This window comes from Tachypleus tridentatus, chromosome 3 (assembly GCF_004210375.1).
Source record: "Tachypleus tridentatus isolate NWPU-2018 chromosome 3, ASM421037v1, whole genome shotgun sequence".
Taxonomy (NCBI): Eukaryota; Metazoa; Arthropoda; class Merostomata; order Xiphosura; family Limulidae; genus Tachypleus; species Tachypleus tridentatus.
The window spans coordinates 27,210,005-27,225,474 of NC_134827.1; the positions used below are offsets into that span (position 1 = coordinate 27,210,005).

General features: G+C 32.3%; 1 protein-coding gene across 2 annotated transcripts; it reads left to right on the forward strand.

The window, feature by feature from the left end:
* Nucleotides 1-1,498: 1,498 nt before the first annotated feature.
* Nucleotides 1,499-12,332, forward strand: LOC143246589 (uncharacterized). Of its 2 annotated transcripts, none has more exons than XM_076493554.1 (2): nt 1,499-1,618; nt 8,995-12,332. In XM_076493554.1, the coding sequence occupies exon 2, from the start codon at nt 9,162-9,164 to the stop codon at nt 10,710-10,712; it is 1,551 nt and encodes a 516-aa protein (XP_076349669.1). In that variant the 5' UTR covers nt 1,499-1,618; nt 8,995-9,161; the 3' UTR covers nt 10,713-12,332. The 2 variants fall into 2 exon arrangements, with proteins under 2 accessions (XP_076349669.1, XP_076349670.1); XM_076493555.1 differs by having other exon boundaries at nt 1,581-1,669.
* Nucleotides 12,333-15,470: the final 3,138 nt, after the last annotated feature.

Below are 15,470 nucleotides of genomic sequence, written 5' to 3' on the forward strand. Positions count from 1 at the left end.
CCATTGGAGCAACAACTGATCTGCCATTCTCGTTATAACAGATGTTGGCTGGTCTTCCTGGGTATGTAGTTGTAGAGAGTTCAATAATAAGCACATTTGGTTATTGATTAACGACCAGTTTCCAGGAGAACACTTTCTTTAGACTCAACATCTATTTCATACAACAATCGTTTTGGAATGGCAAACTTTCTTCTAACGGTCATAAGTATTTCTGCTTGCTTAATATGTCATTCTTTAAGTTAGAAGCACTCCCTTAAATTTGTATAACACAAAAGTTCATGAAAAACAATAAGTGCCAGAAAATAATAGAAAATTTGACAATGAAGTCCTGTAATTTTGGCTCAGAAATATCTCTTTCCTACCTATTGGGTGATATTTTCTCATCAAACTGATTCTCACGTTTGTAATTTGGTAGCCTCGCTTTATAATGGTAGGATAGGTGTTGCATTAATGTTACATTTAACTAAAGTCGATTTTATGTAAGTTAATAGACAGCTTCGACACAATGTGTGTCACAAACTCATTCTTTATTCAGACTGAGGACAAAAACTGTGTTTATGTATTGCATTTTTGATGTTGTATAGTTGCCTTTAACTGAAATAGTGAATGTATTAACTGGCTTTCGTCTCTCGAGATGTTTTCCTGCCAGTCGACTTTTGTTTGTTTAGAATTAAGCACAAAGCTACTCAATGGGCTATCTGTGCTCTGCCCACCATGGGTATCGAAACCCGGTTTTTAGTGTGTAAGTCCGCAGACATTCCACTGTGCCACTGGAGGGCAGCCAGTCGACCGACTTAAAATCAGGCAGAATAATGTTTATCAAAATCTATTCCAAAATGTTTACAACTAACTTTTTACTTAGTGAGAAATGTTACAATTTACCGTGGAAACTAGTGCTATCGCGTGATTGGTCATTCTAATTCAACATAGGAAAAGGTGAAATTTCGAGATTTGCTTTAACTAAACATTGATAGAAACCGGTTAACGACATTCTTTCACGACATACAGAATTATAGTCATTCTGCTCCTGAGCAGAACAGGCGATACCATAGCTGTCATTGTTAGATTGCGTAGAATTATACTTTTTTTTTTAATATATAATTCTGCACTGAAATAAGGAAGTGGAAAACGCATGGTATGACTGCATGCTACAATATGAAATGCCTAATGTAATGGGCGCCTTTCAATAATTTTCTCATAATACGTTTGTTTACGTAATATTCAATGCATGTCGATGGTACGTACCAGTACATTTTAAAAGCAAGTAATGAATATAATGTAAGGATTATATTAAGCAACGATAGTGTTTTTCTATGTAAACTTTGGTAATTGCCTGCGCTGTGTAATTTCAAAAATATTCTAAATAAATGTGTATGTATTTGAATTCCATTTATAATAACTTTTTGGCTTCATTAGTACAAGTAAAAAGCGACCATTTCTCAATATAAGTAGTAATATGCTGATTTAAAAATTACCTTTTAATTTTATTATAACAGAAAATGGAATTTTTCCGAAATAAATTACTTTATTTCAACGGAAATAGAAATTTCATTTCACAGATAGTTCCAGAGGTCGAGACCATGTGATGTGTGACGTTATGAGCTAGCCTATTATGTTGGTAAGTTTAATTTTCGTCAGTATTATTTATTTACGACACACCAAAATTAGGGTAAGAACTTTGATTACAACATTATTGTAGTTGTTAATTTTTATTGAATTATTCTATTAATCATTGAGAAACATTGGTGAACCAGACAGTAAGCCAATCATAATATTGCGCCATCGCTATTACCAAATTGTTGTTGACGCCTATTGATAATTATAATTAAAGTTGGAATGAAACGGCGTTGGTGTTATTTGGCATGTCAAGATTATAACTAATTATTTACATCACTACATATTAATGAATTTCAAGAGCTTCATTATAACAGTTTTTGTTTCTGATATATATTACTTCCAGAAAACCTAAAGTAAAACTTGAAAAGAGGCGTGAAACACTGAATGAGTGAATCTCAATGCAAGTTGTAACTGAGAAAGTTGTATTCGGCATGGTAGGCGATATCAATACCCGTACCTGTTGCGTACCATACTTCACGAAGAATAAGTGTAATTGAAATAATACACTTTCGTTTCCAAGCTAGGATAACAAGAGGCCATTCATTTTGATTTAGACTGACTCATCTGCTACTTGTACGTACCAAAACAGTATAAGTGGACTTAGAGGAACTCCTTTTCCTGATGTCCAAATTACAGTTTACAGTGTAGCCCAAAATTATTTTTCCTATTTAAAAAAAAAAAATTAATAATTAAATAACTAAAGAAATACAACCATGCAGCTTACGTTTTGTATCCAAACTAAATTTTTATTTTCATATTTGTTCTGTTGTTGTTTTTTTTACTCCAGTGAGTGATGTTACTCCTTAAAATGTAACTATGTAAGGAAAGGCTAATGCAGTGGATTGGTCAGGGTGGTCTAGTTATGTGAATGCTGCATTTGTTAGATATCACTCCACTAAACTTCTATCTTTGGGGCTATGTTAACAAAATCAGGAATTGTATATCTATAGCAAACATCATGGAGCTAAAGTCAGTGAAAATGAAAATACTGAATACCATCACTACTAATTTAGAAATGGCAGTGAACATGAGCTAATGTACCAAGAGCAACTAATGGTGCATGTAGAAATTTACTAACATGTCAATAAAAACTCACGTGGTTAGGTTACATGGTGTTGAAAACTGAATTACAGTATTTCTACAGTTATTTGATTATTAAATATTTTAAAATAAAAAAGAAAATTTTGGGCCACCATGTACTTAACCAGTCCTGTTTGAAGTTCACTGGTACAGATTAACACACAGACAATAAGTTCAATTCAAATTATTAACATAGGCCTTAGGTATTAGAGTACACACTGATATTTGACAGATAGTTAAAAAATACAAGAATGCTGATTAAGAAAAATTAAACAGAACAAACTGAATATGAAGAGTAGAGGATAAAGATGCAATCGGGTCGGGTAAATGAACAAATGTTTATTCACAATAAGTATAGTTTTTTATATTTACTACAACATCTAGCTTAGAGTTATCGCTTTGACTTCATCTGGCTGCTGAAATGAAGTGGAATGTTTCTAAATATCTGTTTGCATTACAAGGACACAGAAAGTATCACTTATTGTACTTTCAAATCAGATAAAACTCCATATGCCTATCTCATAACCTATAGATGTGCACATCAATAGCTATTCCAAATAACTTATAAAGGGAAAAATAAAACAGCTTGTATCAACTTGGACAGGTGTGAGTGTCACCACTTGAAATGTATGGAATATTTATTATTATTATACTTCCCCAGGGAGTAACCACAGGACCATAGTAAAATAAGCTGCTTCTTGTTTCCCTGTTGTGTCTTTTACTTTAGTAAAAGGATAAATACATCTACAACCTTTTGACATTCATTGAGCAAGAATGCCACAACTACATGCAGAACCCGTGAAAGAAAATATAGAAAGACAACCTGAATATATATGAATGTATTTTAATTAACTATAGAAGGATGGAATTACTTATTACCACATGCCAATCAAACTTTTAGAAAGGTAGAATTGTTTTTATTGGTGTTGTGTCTTGCACTATTGGAAGTTTTACCTTACCAAATCTAAGCAATCATTGTGGCTAGAAGTGATATAACTCAGTGTCAGATGAGGGTCCTAATAATGTGGTTAGGCAGTGTTATGTTGACCATTCTTTTTAAGTGTGTGTTGTATTGATAAACATTATGAAAGGGAATATAAAATGTTTAAAGTGATGTCCTAGATGTATGTAATTGTTTTTGACAGTTACTTTGTGTTGGTGTTTCTTATTCAGTTTATTATATATTCTAAGTATGTCTCATTAAAACTGGAAATATATAGATACAGGACTGCAAAAATTGAGTGCCTAAAATGTAAGAATCTTGCTTCTTTTTATTCTGAACCCTATGATATAAAAAACACAGAATTTATACACGTAGCATGAGTTACTGGTTAAAGTTATGGTATGCATCTAGAAACAGAAATTAAAATTTGAAACATAATTAGCATTATTGTACAACATGTATTATTTTGAGTGATGAGAGTTGAAAGGCAGAAATTATGGTAGAAAATATTAATAAATAAAACTAGTGTATTTAACTGTGTTACAAAAAATGAAATACATGCAAACAGTGGTATTATATATATAATGTGTAAAAACTACTGAAGGCTTGGCATGGCCAGGTGGTTAAGGTATTTAGCTCATAATTTGAGGGTCGCGGGTTCAAATCCCCGGTCGCACCAAACATGTCCACCCTTTCAGCCATAGGGGCGTTATAATGTGACGGTCAATCTCACTATTTGTTGGTAAAAGAGTAGCCCAAGAATTGGCGGTGGGTGGTGATGACTAGCTGCCTTCCCTCTAGTCTTACACTGCTAAGTTACACTGAAATGTTGTTAGATAACTTTATAAGACATCTTTCATCAGGCTTTCAGAAACAATTTCCACAACTGATGCAAGACTAATGACTTGGATAATTTTTATCACCTCCAAAAATATTTAAACCTTTTTGGAGATGTGTTGCATTGTAAGAATAAGTTTTTCTTGTTTATTTTAAATGCATTACTTGTTCTCTAAGTGGGTTAGTGTTCCAAAACAGTTTTAAATATCAAGTTTGTAAATAAGGTGAAAAGAAATATCTGCTTGACAGTTTACATACTAATGAGACTTGTTTACATAAAAATGTAAGAAATATTCATTAAATCTATGTTCACATAATGCCTAGATTTTGTACAGATTGTCATTCAATATGGTGTCAGAGTTGTAAACTTTTCATGTTACCCTGCATTACAGATTTCAATACAACTCATGCCAGCAAAAATACCAGATATGTACACAAATAATGGAAAAGTGTTAGATATGGTTTTATAAGTTATGAATATGCAAATTAACAAACTGTATTATGAACAAAAACATATTTTATTCTGCACATGAATACCACCTTACATTCCAGTAAGATTTATTTTGAGATTTCACAGATATATCTTTAGTACAGAAACTTTAACACATCTGAGAATTTTTGTACAACAGACTCGTATTGTTGACTGAAAGATATAATTTGTAAAGTCTGGACTGTAGTCAACATTCCTTCTCTGGTACAGGATCAGTCTGTTGGATCAACTTCATGCATATATTGTTTTGAAGCTTGGGTTCTTAACTAGTTGTCATGAAGGAACTTCAGAGGGTCTGTAAAACGGAGGCAAAAAAAATTGATTTTTTCATCAATTTGTATGTATGTGTGTGTGTGCATATCTGTTTCTGTGCATTTTCCTGGTGATGAGAATACATAGCTTTTGAATTAGATTCTCAAGGGGGGGGGGGTCCATGAGGTTAATAAACTGATCTAAAGGAAATTCTGACTGAAGCAGAATAGTTGCTTTCAGTTATAAAATGTTTGTTTCTCTCAACCATTGTTAATATGTATATATATGGTGGACTTAGTTTAGTAAAACTTTTAACACCATTATTATATCAGTGTTGTCTGATTTTATGAAACCTTCAAATTTTTTTGAGTAATGTGTTGAATCAACTAATGTGGGATTTCTTCAGCTTAACATATGTATACTTCAAGTTACAGTAGCTACACACAAATGTTTTGGGTTGAACTGTAATAGCTGTAGTGTTTAAGAAATGATAACTGTGGTTACATCTAAATACTTTTCAGATGTTACAGAAAAAGTTTAATTCATCTTCATATAAATCTGACATGTTCAGAGATTGTTTTGAACTAGTGGTGCATGTCTGTTTTAGAGATTTATACTTTCTAAAAATAACTGAAAACAATAACATTGTAATATATATGTAAAAACAGCTTGTTTGGGTTGAGAAAATATTTTACGTAGAGGGGCGAACAACATTTCAACGATGACCGAAGAAGGTCGAAATGTTCTTCTCTCCTCTACGTAAAATATTTTCTCAACCCAAACGAGCCGTTTTTACATATATATTTCTCTACAAGTGGGTTTTCTCGACATCACTGAATAACATGGGAATGTTCCAAAATTGAATTGTTCAATATTTCAGTGGACCTGACTATGTTTAATAACTGCTAACCTTCTTTCTCTTCCTTGTTTGAAACATAACCTTTAGTTATCTGTAGAGATCATATAATTCTTAATGCTGAAAGTTGATAATAACTTTATAAAAACTTAGCAACCTCTTTCTGGAATGTAGAGCTTTACATGCTACTTGTTTACTATCAAAGTACAAACATTTCAGGTCTCAGCTTGTGAAAGAGCAAAATATATTTTGTATATGGAAGCTTTGATCCTTTCTGTGGTCTTCAACAAATTAGATTGAATGGTAAAGTCAATTCTCTTAGGACACATATACCAGACTTAATAGGGGTCTTTAGTATGTTCTTTCACTTACATTATCAATATTTCAGTAGAACCAGTTTAGCCTTACTGACAGCAAAAACAGATAAACATATAACTATAGGGTGACCTGTAAGTCCCTATCTATCCATATGTTATCATGTTATATTCAATTACACACGTATTTTTTTCAGAGAAATATGGCTGATTTAAGCCCATTTACACTTGAAAATGGCTCACAGAACATTGCATTGCATAATATTATGCAGAAGAGAATGAGGGACAGCACACAAATACACTGGATACATAAGATATATGGATGGGTAGGGATTTATGGGCCACCCTGTACAAATGATGATATTAAAACAACAATTTGTTCCTTAAATCTTAAAAAAAATACACTGTAGGTGACAGTTGAGTTTAAATGCACATCTGAACCGTACTTGAAGATACACACACTTAATATTTTTTAATTGAGTTTTTGTTACATCAAAATATTTAACTGTATAGGGAAACTGATAATTACGGGGTACTTAAATATTTCAAATATATTTGGTTTATTAACACTGCAGTTGTTTAGCTAATTATAAAGTATTTTATCATTAACAAGAATGGAAGTCATTGTCACATAAAAATTCTTTAATATTGTCAAATTTCTTATGTAACAATTTGTGTTTATTTGATATTTTATAAATACAATGAACCAATATTTTAACTGGTTTACCTAAAACAAATTAGGAATTAAAAGTCACAAAATGAAAATACAGGGTCCAAAGGTCAATGTTAATGACCTTCCTGATATTCACATGTAAACTTTATACTTCTATGCCTATTATTCAAATATTGAATACACCAGAATTCTCAAAAATGGAGAAAGTATGCCATCAACATACCTGTAATAGTAAAGAGTTTTGAACTGTTATGGGCAATTTTGAAGTCACATTTTTCATATAAATGCAAGAAAAGATTGGTCAGATGTAGTGCCAATCATGAACCCGTAACAGCACCATCAGTATGACAGTAAGACTTTCCATTCAGAAAAAAGTGATATGCCTTAACTTGAAAGTTCATTTAAGTTCAGCAAAAGTGATTTGCAAATGGTCATGTTGTTGGGAACATGTAACTCAAGTTGGTGCTTAACTGCAATGGTCTTGAAAATAATAAGAGTTGAACTACTACTGTTAGGACTAATATTACTAAATTATTAACCAGATTTACAACAGGTAGTTTGAATAGATAATAATACCACAGATGTTTAACCCATACAAACATATTAGGAATACTAAATTATAAACTGTGAGCTAACACTTTTTTCAACATCATTCAAAACATAATTGGAGTATTTAAAAAGTTAAGTTATCAAAACAATCACTGTGCAAATTTAGACCTTGCTATCATGTTAAATTATTTAACTTAAGAATTTTTTTCCCAGGTTTCAAGAGTTCTATTTAGTGATTTAATAAGAGTTTTTTTTTTTTTTTTCCGGTAACTTAAATGTTTCTATGGAAAATTGTGATAACTGTAAAATTTCAAAATTCAGTAATTAAATTTGAGAATTTTTGTATTGTCTATATCATCAAAAATGAAAAACTTTAACTCAAGAAGTGAAAGAAACATACTGACCCAGGATCCCTTATTAAGTCTGTTATAGTTGAATATGCTTTGAAAGAATGTAAAGCTATTGTCCAATCTACAGTAGAAGAAAGAACCAGTGGTGAATAAAGCTTCTGAATAAAGGATGTGCTCATTCTCAAGCTGAAGCCTGAAATCAAAATTAAAGAAACTGATAATAAACTGATTCTGATCTTATAGAAATGTTATTGTTCAGAATACCAAGTTATATCAAAGTTTTTACTGTCAGACAAGTTAAAAGTATTAACTCCTAGTTTTGCCTAGAAGTTCAAAATGACACTTGAGACTGCCAACCTACTAACTTACAAAGCTCATAGTTGCTCAAAACATATAGTGGTTAAGGTCGTGAAACATTCAACATTTTGTATTACTTCAGTTTTTCAGGTGATAAATGCATTTTGTTCTTTTTTGTACAACTGGAATGAAACTGAATTTGGACAAGCTGACAAAACTATAATTACAGAATTTAGATTTTAACCTCAAATGATTGAAATGGTTCATGATCCAAAGGTCCTTTGGAGGAACTTACAAGAGAATGATTTAAAGTATCAATTATAAAAGTGACCATGAATTTTTTACACTTAATCCAGTCTCACATCAAATCCCTGCATATTGTGTGTCAAGATGTGTTAATTTTTATGTCATTTATTACAAGTACCTTTGATAATAATGTCTTAATTAGTTTTAAATTGCATCTAATAGTTTTATTTAGCACATAAACTTTAATTGTATAAGCATGAAACCTTACATTCACAGTTGTAAATAATCATGTGTCATATGTTTTTATGATAGTCTGTTTCACATAATTTTGTAACTCCCTGCATTTTGGAAGGTTTTATCTTTTTAAAACTACGAACTTACGAAAATATATTTTAGTCTTCCAAATTTTACTTGACTCTGTGTATCTTTGTGATTAGATTTTGTGTTAGATTTTCAATTTAAGATTTTAACAAAGTCTTGTATTTTGCAGGAATAGGTTTTAATTTGTACACGAAGAAATGACCTTAAATATGCCTTATGGAGTTAATCATAGGCTCCATGGAGAAAATGCAGAAATTGACAAGATACTTAATGGAGTTATGAATGAGGTGGAAGAAGAAATCTACTTATTGATCTCTTTTTTATAAAGATGCTTTGATGAAAATAGGAAATTGTAAATATGAAGATGTGCCCCACAGTATATTTAAACAAATAGCAGAAACGGTAGAGGCAAGATCAGATGATGACTGGAAGGATATTGCAAGCAAACTTGGTGTTGGAAATATAGGAGAACTTAAGATTATTGAAAAACGTTCACGTAATTTGAACGAATGGCCTTTGTACACTCTCTTTGTATCAAAGTTATCAAAAGGTTCTGGAACATTGGGACAACTCTTAAGAATATTGTTAGATATCGAGCGTTATGACATACTGCGTAAAATACAAGGTGAGATAATCAGTCTTTTAACAAAATATTCAAATCCACAAAGTTCAGAAAGAAGTGATTCCATCAGTCTGTTACCAGTTGAAGATGATTCATCGTATTTCTTGTCGTCCCTCTGCAGCAGGCAGCCAACTTCTAAAGACAGTCCTTGTTGTGAAGTAAACAGCACAACAAGAGAGGCTGACTTGTCCAGCTGTACAAACAATCTTGTTTACTCTGCAAATGACAGCTTTGAAGGAAACAATCTAGAAGGTACTAAAAGTAGAAGTGATATTTGCAATAATGCTAGAGAAGATTATCTTCTTGGAACTAACTGTTACATAACAATAAAACCAGAGGAAAATGAATTTGTAAACAACTTCAGTTTAAAATATAACGGAAACAGTAATAAAAATTTCAAACGTAACATTCAGTCCACTCCAGTTTTTGATGCTAACGGAGAAGAGAGCATTAACATTGAACCAAATGAAAGCTCTTCAGGAAGCTCCAATTTAAGCTGGGAAAGTAATGGCTCCATTATCCAGTCAGAAAGCATTTCTAGTTGCAGCAGTGAAGAAGCTGATAACAATGGCTTGTATACATGTGATGGAAATGGCTTTTCCAGCAGAGGTCCAGTACAAATATCGCAAGAAGTAGCTGTCACACTGTATAACTTTTGGGATGATGAAGGAAGTGTTTCGGGTCAGTTAAAGGGAATACCAAAACTTGTGTGTCGAAAAGCTGATGGTCAGGTATGCATAGGACCCGAGAGAATGTGTGAAACTGTATATTGGCCTTTAAGCCATAAATTTGCATCAGTGTTCATCACTCATACTTCAGAAGACATAGAAGTTGCCGTGAAACTCAAGGAAAAGATGAATTTGCAGTTTAATGTCATTTTTGCAAGGGAGTTAGACGTTGAGCTTGCTTTTGATCCATACAGAAACATCAGAAAACTGCTTGAAAGTGTTGACTTCATCGTTCCTATTGTAAGCCCTTCTTATTTGCAGGAAATTGAACCTGTTGATGTCCAGACAAGGACTACAGATAGCCTCCACGTCCGTTACATTTTCCAGTATTATCAAAATGAGTATGCTAATAAAGCTTGTCTAAATTATAAAATACGGCCAGTAATGGTGAGTGGCATGAAACAAGCTGATCTAGGAAATCATTTAGAGCTAAGAAGCTGTTTAAGGTTATGGGAAGAAGTTCCAAGACTGTGTAATATTTTAAAGAAGACAAAAGAAAAATATCCTCATATGTATCTAAGACAGAAGAATAACTAAAGATAAATTCATCAGACCACCTTTGCCTACTCAAGTGCAATATTGAAAGGGTAGAAGGTGCAGGATCACTGATAAATAGGATTTTTATGTAAATTATAAATGGAAATGACCTCAAACAGTTTTTCCATGTTGCATTAAGTCATCAGTGTGGCATTAAAATAATAATATTGCTCAAGATAGGGGAGTGGTTCTTTTAATTTCAAGATTGCCTGGATCAAATCATCAGTTTTTTCACTGTGTAATAATAAATTATCCTGTTCCTGAAGATCTGCTTAGCAATTGTTTCCACTCAATTTTCATGCTGTCAAGACAATTCACATCAAATTTAAAGTTCAGGAGTTTATTTGGCTGGTCCTGTAATCATTAATGCACTTTAATCCTAATTCATCAATGGAATAAGTTTTACTTAGACAATTAGTTTTATAAAAATTGGATCACAGGAATATATATTTATTAATAAATGGTCTTTATTAATATTTTGTTATATTAACCTGTTGACTGCCAAGTATTTCAGCTGCTACAATACAACTCTAATGCTTCTTCATTTTGTGATGCCATTTTGGATAGAAAGTGAAACAATTTGTAAGTAGGTCAAATCCATGTATGGTACTGACATCTAGCATTGAAGTTAGGTATTATTGAGAATTAACTCGTCTGTGGCACTGTGTTACCGATTGGCTTGGATGAGTTATCTCGTCTACGGCACTGAACAGGTTAATGTCGTACATTTTAATTTGCTTACATACATGACAAGATCTGTACTGTTTTTTTTTAAGAAACAAGTGAGTTATAATAAACTTGCCATTCTTATCTGACACGTTTTAGTTATGACGTTTATGATAATGAGACATTATAACATCTGTCTTTATGTTTCATCTGCACAAAATATAGTAAGTTTCAGAAGAAAGTTACATGAGGTGAAGATTATGAGGTTTCATCCTTTTTTTTTTGAAGAAGTGAATACAAACCAAATGGTATTCAAGTTCAAAATATTTTAGTAGACTAAGATACCACATCATAGATGTGTTAAATCTCAGTTTTAATATCACTATTTATTAAAGAAGATAATTCAAAAGAAGGTTTAATGTGTTGGATACTGCAAGGTTCATGTAGACTAAAAGTAGGAAAATGGAGTGACACATTGGCCTCTGATGTTTATTGTTCACCAGTAATTATTTAGTTTGATCTGTTTTCAAGATATTAAAATATGCATTTTGTGTTTGTGTGTCATTAATTACAAATAGCAATCTAATATTGATTATTTGTTGTCACTTTATTGGTTTTGAACTTTAAGAAACTTGGTCATGATGCTACACACTTGTAGGATATAAATACTACTTGGTTGGTGAACCTAATTATAATGATGTGGTACATCCTCAGTTTTTACTTTATTATTGTATAGATTATAATGTGCTTGTGGAATTTTTGATTTAATCTGTTTTCATTGTTTGTTTATTATATCATTCTGTATGTTTCTAACAAATACTGTATTTCAGTACTACAAAGTCATTTCTGTTCCCTAGAAAAGATGAAAAATATGTTAATTTTAAGTAATTTTTTTCACTGTTTGTTTTAAACTTTAGTTTTATTAAATGGTAAATAAACAAATCTTGGATTGCCCTTTGTTAGTGTCACAGACGTTTCTTTCTTACTGGCAATTATGTCACAGAATATTTATATTAAACATCTCTCAGAAAGTTAAATATGCTAAACTAATACCAATAAAAGTTGTCAACCAGTGACAAAGTAAATATTAGCTCCATGTAAGAATCATTATGGTATGTAACCTTTGTTGAAACAAAAGTAGTAATGTAATTTTATTACAATTGTATATCAGGTTTACTACTTGTAAAACACATCATACAACTATTTAGGAATTTTTACTTTTATATTTGTAAATATATGCTTATCCTTCATTAGTTACAAAATTTGTCGTGTAAAAATCTCAATACTCTGACCATTACTCTCTCTTATGGGCCTTCCTGTGCTTAAACTTATTGTTAAGCATAAGGTCAAAGTTGTAATAAAGCATCCTTATGTTACGTGTAGAACATTGATAGTTTCACTAAGTCAACGGGATCTGTACTATAACGCAAAGACTCCAACAGCCATTTAAGATGAGTGCATAACAACAGTTTTGACACAATTAAATATAAATTCTTTATTAGTTATATTAGCTAACTGGTTATGAAAACACAGTTACCATCATCAGAAATAGGGTCACTGATACTAGTTTTACTGAATTAGCTAAAGGTCATATTATTTTCAAATTTCAATTGTGTCCAGTTTTTATTCTAAGCAATACCACAATGTGCCTGAAAGAAATGTAAACCAGTTAAAACCTCGAAAGAAAATTAACGTAAGTTGAAAATTTAATAGAAAATAATACTTAATTTTTGTATTTATAATTATATTAGTTAGTTAAGTTACTAATAACAGCACAAAATGATAAAATTTCCAGCTACAGAATAGTAAGTGTTCATCACATATAATCAGTAAGTGTAGGTGTGTATTTTCATGATCAAGTCTTAATTCACTATCTCTTGTTATGACCACAGTAGATACATTTGCCTAAGTAATTGGTGTATCCAACACTTAAAGATGTTTTGGAGATTACTGTGATGATCAAAACAAGGTTATAGTTTATGGAATGTTGAGCAGCGGGTCTTAAAATTTCCGGCTACTTGAAATCGTAAGACGTAAGTTACATAACATAATCAATCGGATACTCATCCGAGACAAATTATGATACCTATTATAATGTTTTGCAGAACAAAAGAAATAAATTAATTATTTGATCTCAACTGAATTTGAAAAAAAACAAAAACACGATGGAAAACAAAGTGTTGCAATCTGTATTTCAACACAAACATAATCAAAAGAGCCTAGCCCTTTCCCATAATTTGAAAATGGTTGATATAATTTTAAAATACTTTAACTTTATATATCTTTAGTTTATTGCATTGTTTTTTAAATAATTTGAACAACTGTTTTGGTGATAGACACAAAACAACTGAGCAAAAATAGTCCAATCATACATCCAAGAAATCTCCAATTAGTTACTTTACTACATTTGCTAATTCATCATACTTAGATTTATTTTAAAATCCACAACATTTTGTCCTGCATGGTCACGTGGGTTAAGGTGCTTGACTCATAATTCGAGGGTTGCAGGTTCGACTCCCCGTTGCACCAAACACGCTCGCCCTTTTGGCCGTGGGGGCGTTATAATGTTACAGTCAATCCCACTATTCGTTGGTAAAAGAGTTGGCAGTGGGTGGTGATGACTAGCTGACTTCCCTCTGCTAAATTACGGATGACTAGCACAGATAGCCCTTAAGTAGCTTTGCGCGAAATTACAAACAAACGACATTTTGCTCCGCATGGCCAGGTGGGTGAAGGCATTCGACATCTGAGGGTCGCGAGTTCGAATCCTCATCGCATCCAACATGCTAGCCCTTTCAGTCGTGGGGACATTATAATATACGGTTAATTCCACTATTCGTTGTGGTGGGTGGTGATGACTAGCTGCCTTCCCTCTAGTCTTACACTGCTAAATTAGGGACGGCTAGCGCAGATAGCCCTCGAGTAGCTTTGCGCAAATTAAAAAAAACAAACAAACATAACATTTTAAAATACACTACGTTTAGATTTTAAAATTACTTTCAATCTTTTAGACATATTTCTGTGAAGAATGAATGAGACATAACGATCATAAGTTTTAATGAAATAGTCATAAATTTCAGTACATGACTGTGTAAACAGTATTTTGACAATAAGCACCGCCTTAAATATTTCTTCATCCAGACCCGCATATGCGTAGGCTTTCACCACGCGCAAACTGAAGTTTAGAGAGTAGCAAGTGAAGTAGGCCAGTTACTTTCGTTATATCCATGTGACTCACAGTTTCATGTCTTCGTCATAAAACCGGGTGTTCTGTTCGTCCTTAGGGACTGCCCCGGCAAAACTAGAACGTATGGTCACCCTAGCGAAAACTGGATTGACATACAAATTAATGGAGAATATATCTTTGTTCCGTTATATTAATAACATTTTTTATATAAATTTTCATGCAGATTTTGCATGTATTTAATCATGTCAACGTTGGCTGGATTTCATCTCGTGACAACATATCTCAAGGTCAGTGATGTCGAGAAAACCCACTTGTAGAGAAATATATATGCAAAACGGCTCGTTTGGGTTGAGAAAATATTTTACATAGAAGAGCGAACAACGTTTCGACCTTCTTCGGTCATCGTCAGGTTCACAAAGAAAGAGGTAACTGACCAGTAGCTGACCACATGTTTGGAAGGGGTTGTGTAACTGAGTGTCGGAATGTAGAGGGCGGTGTTAGATGTTTGAATATATAATTTTATTTATTTTACTATATTAATATAGGTATAAAGGCGTTCCTTTATATTGGTTTATTTTGGGTTTAAGTTGTTGTATAAGTAAAGCTTCTTTAACTTTGCTTTTGTTTATGTTTGTTTCTTTATTTAGTATTTGAGTGTTTCCTATGGTTATGTTGTGTTTATTTGACTAACAGTGTTCGAAAACGTGTGAAGGTGACTTTTTATGCTCTTTGAATCTGGTTTCCATTTTTCTACTTGTTTCTCCAATATAGAAGTCGTGGCAGTTATCACACTGTATTTTATAAATAATGTTGGTGTGGTGTTTGTCAGTGTAGTTTTTACATAGTATAGACTTCAGTTTTGTGCCTGGTTTTTGAATAAATTTGGTATTAACTGGAATGTCATA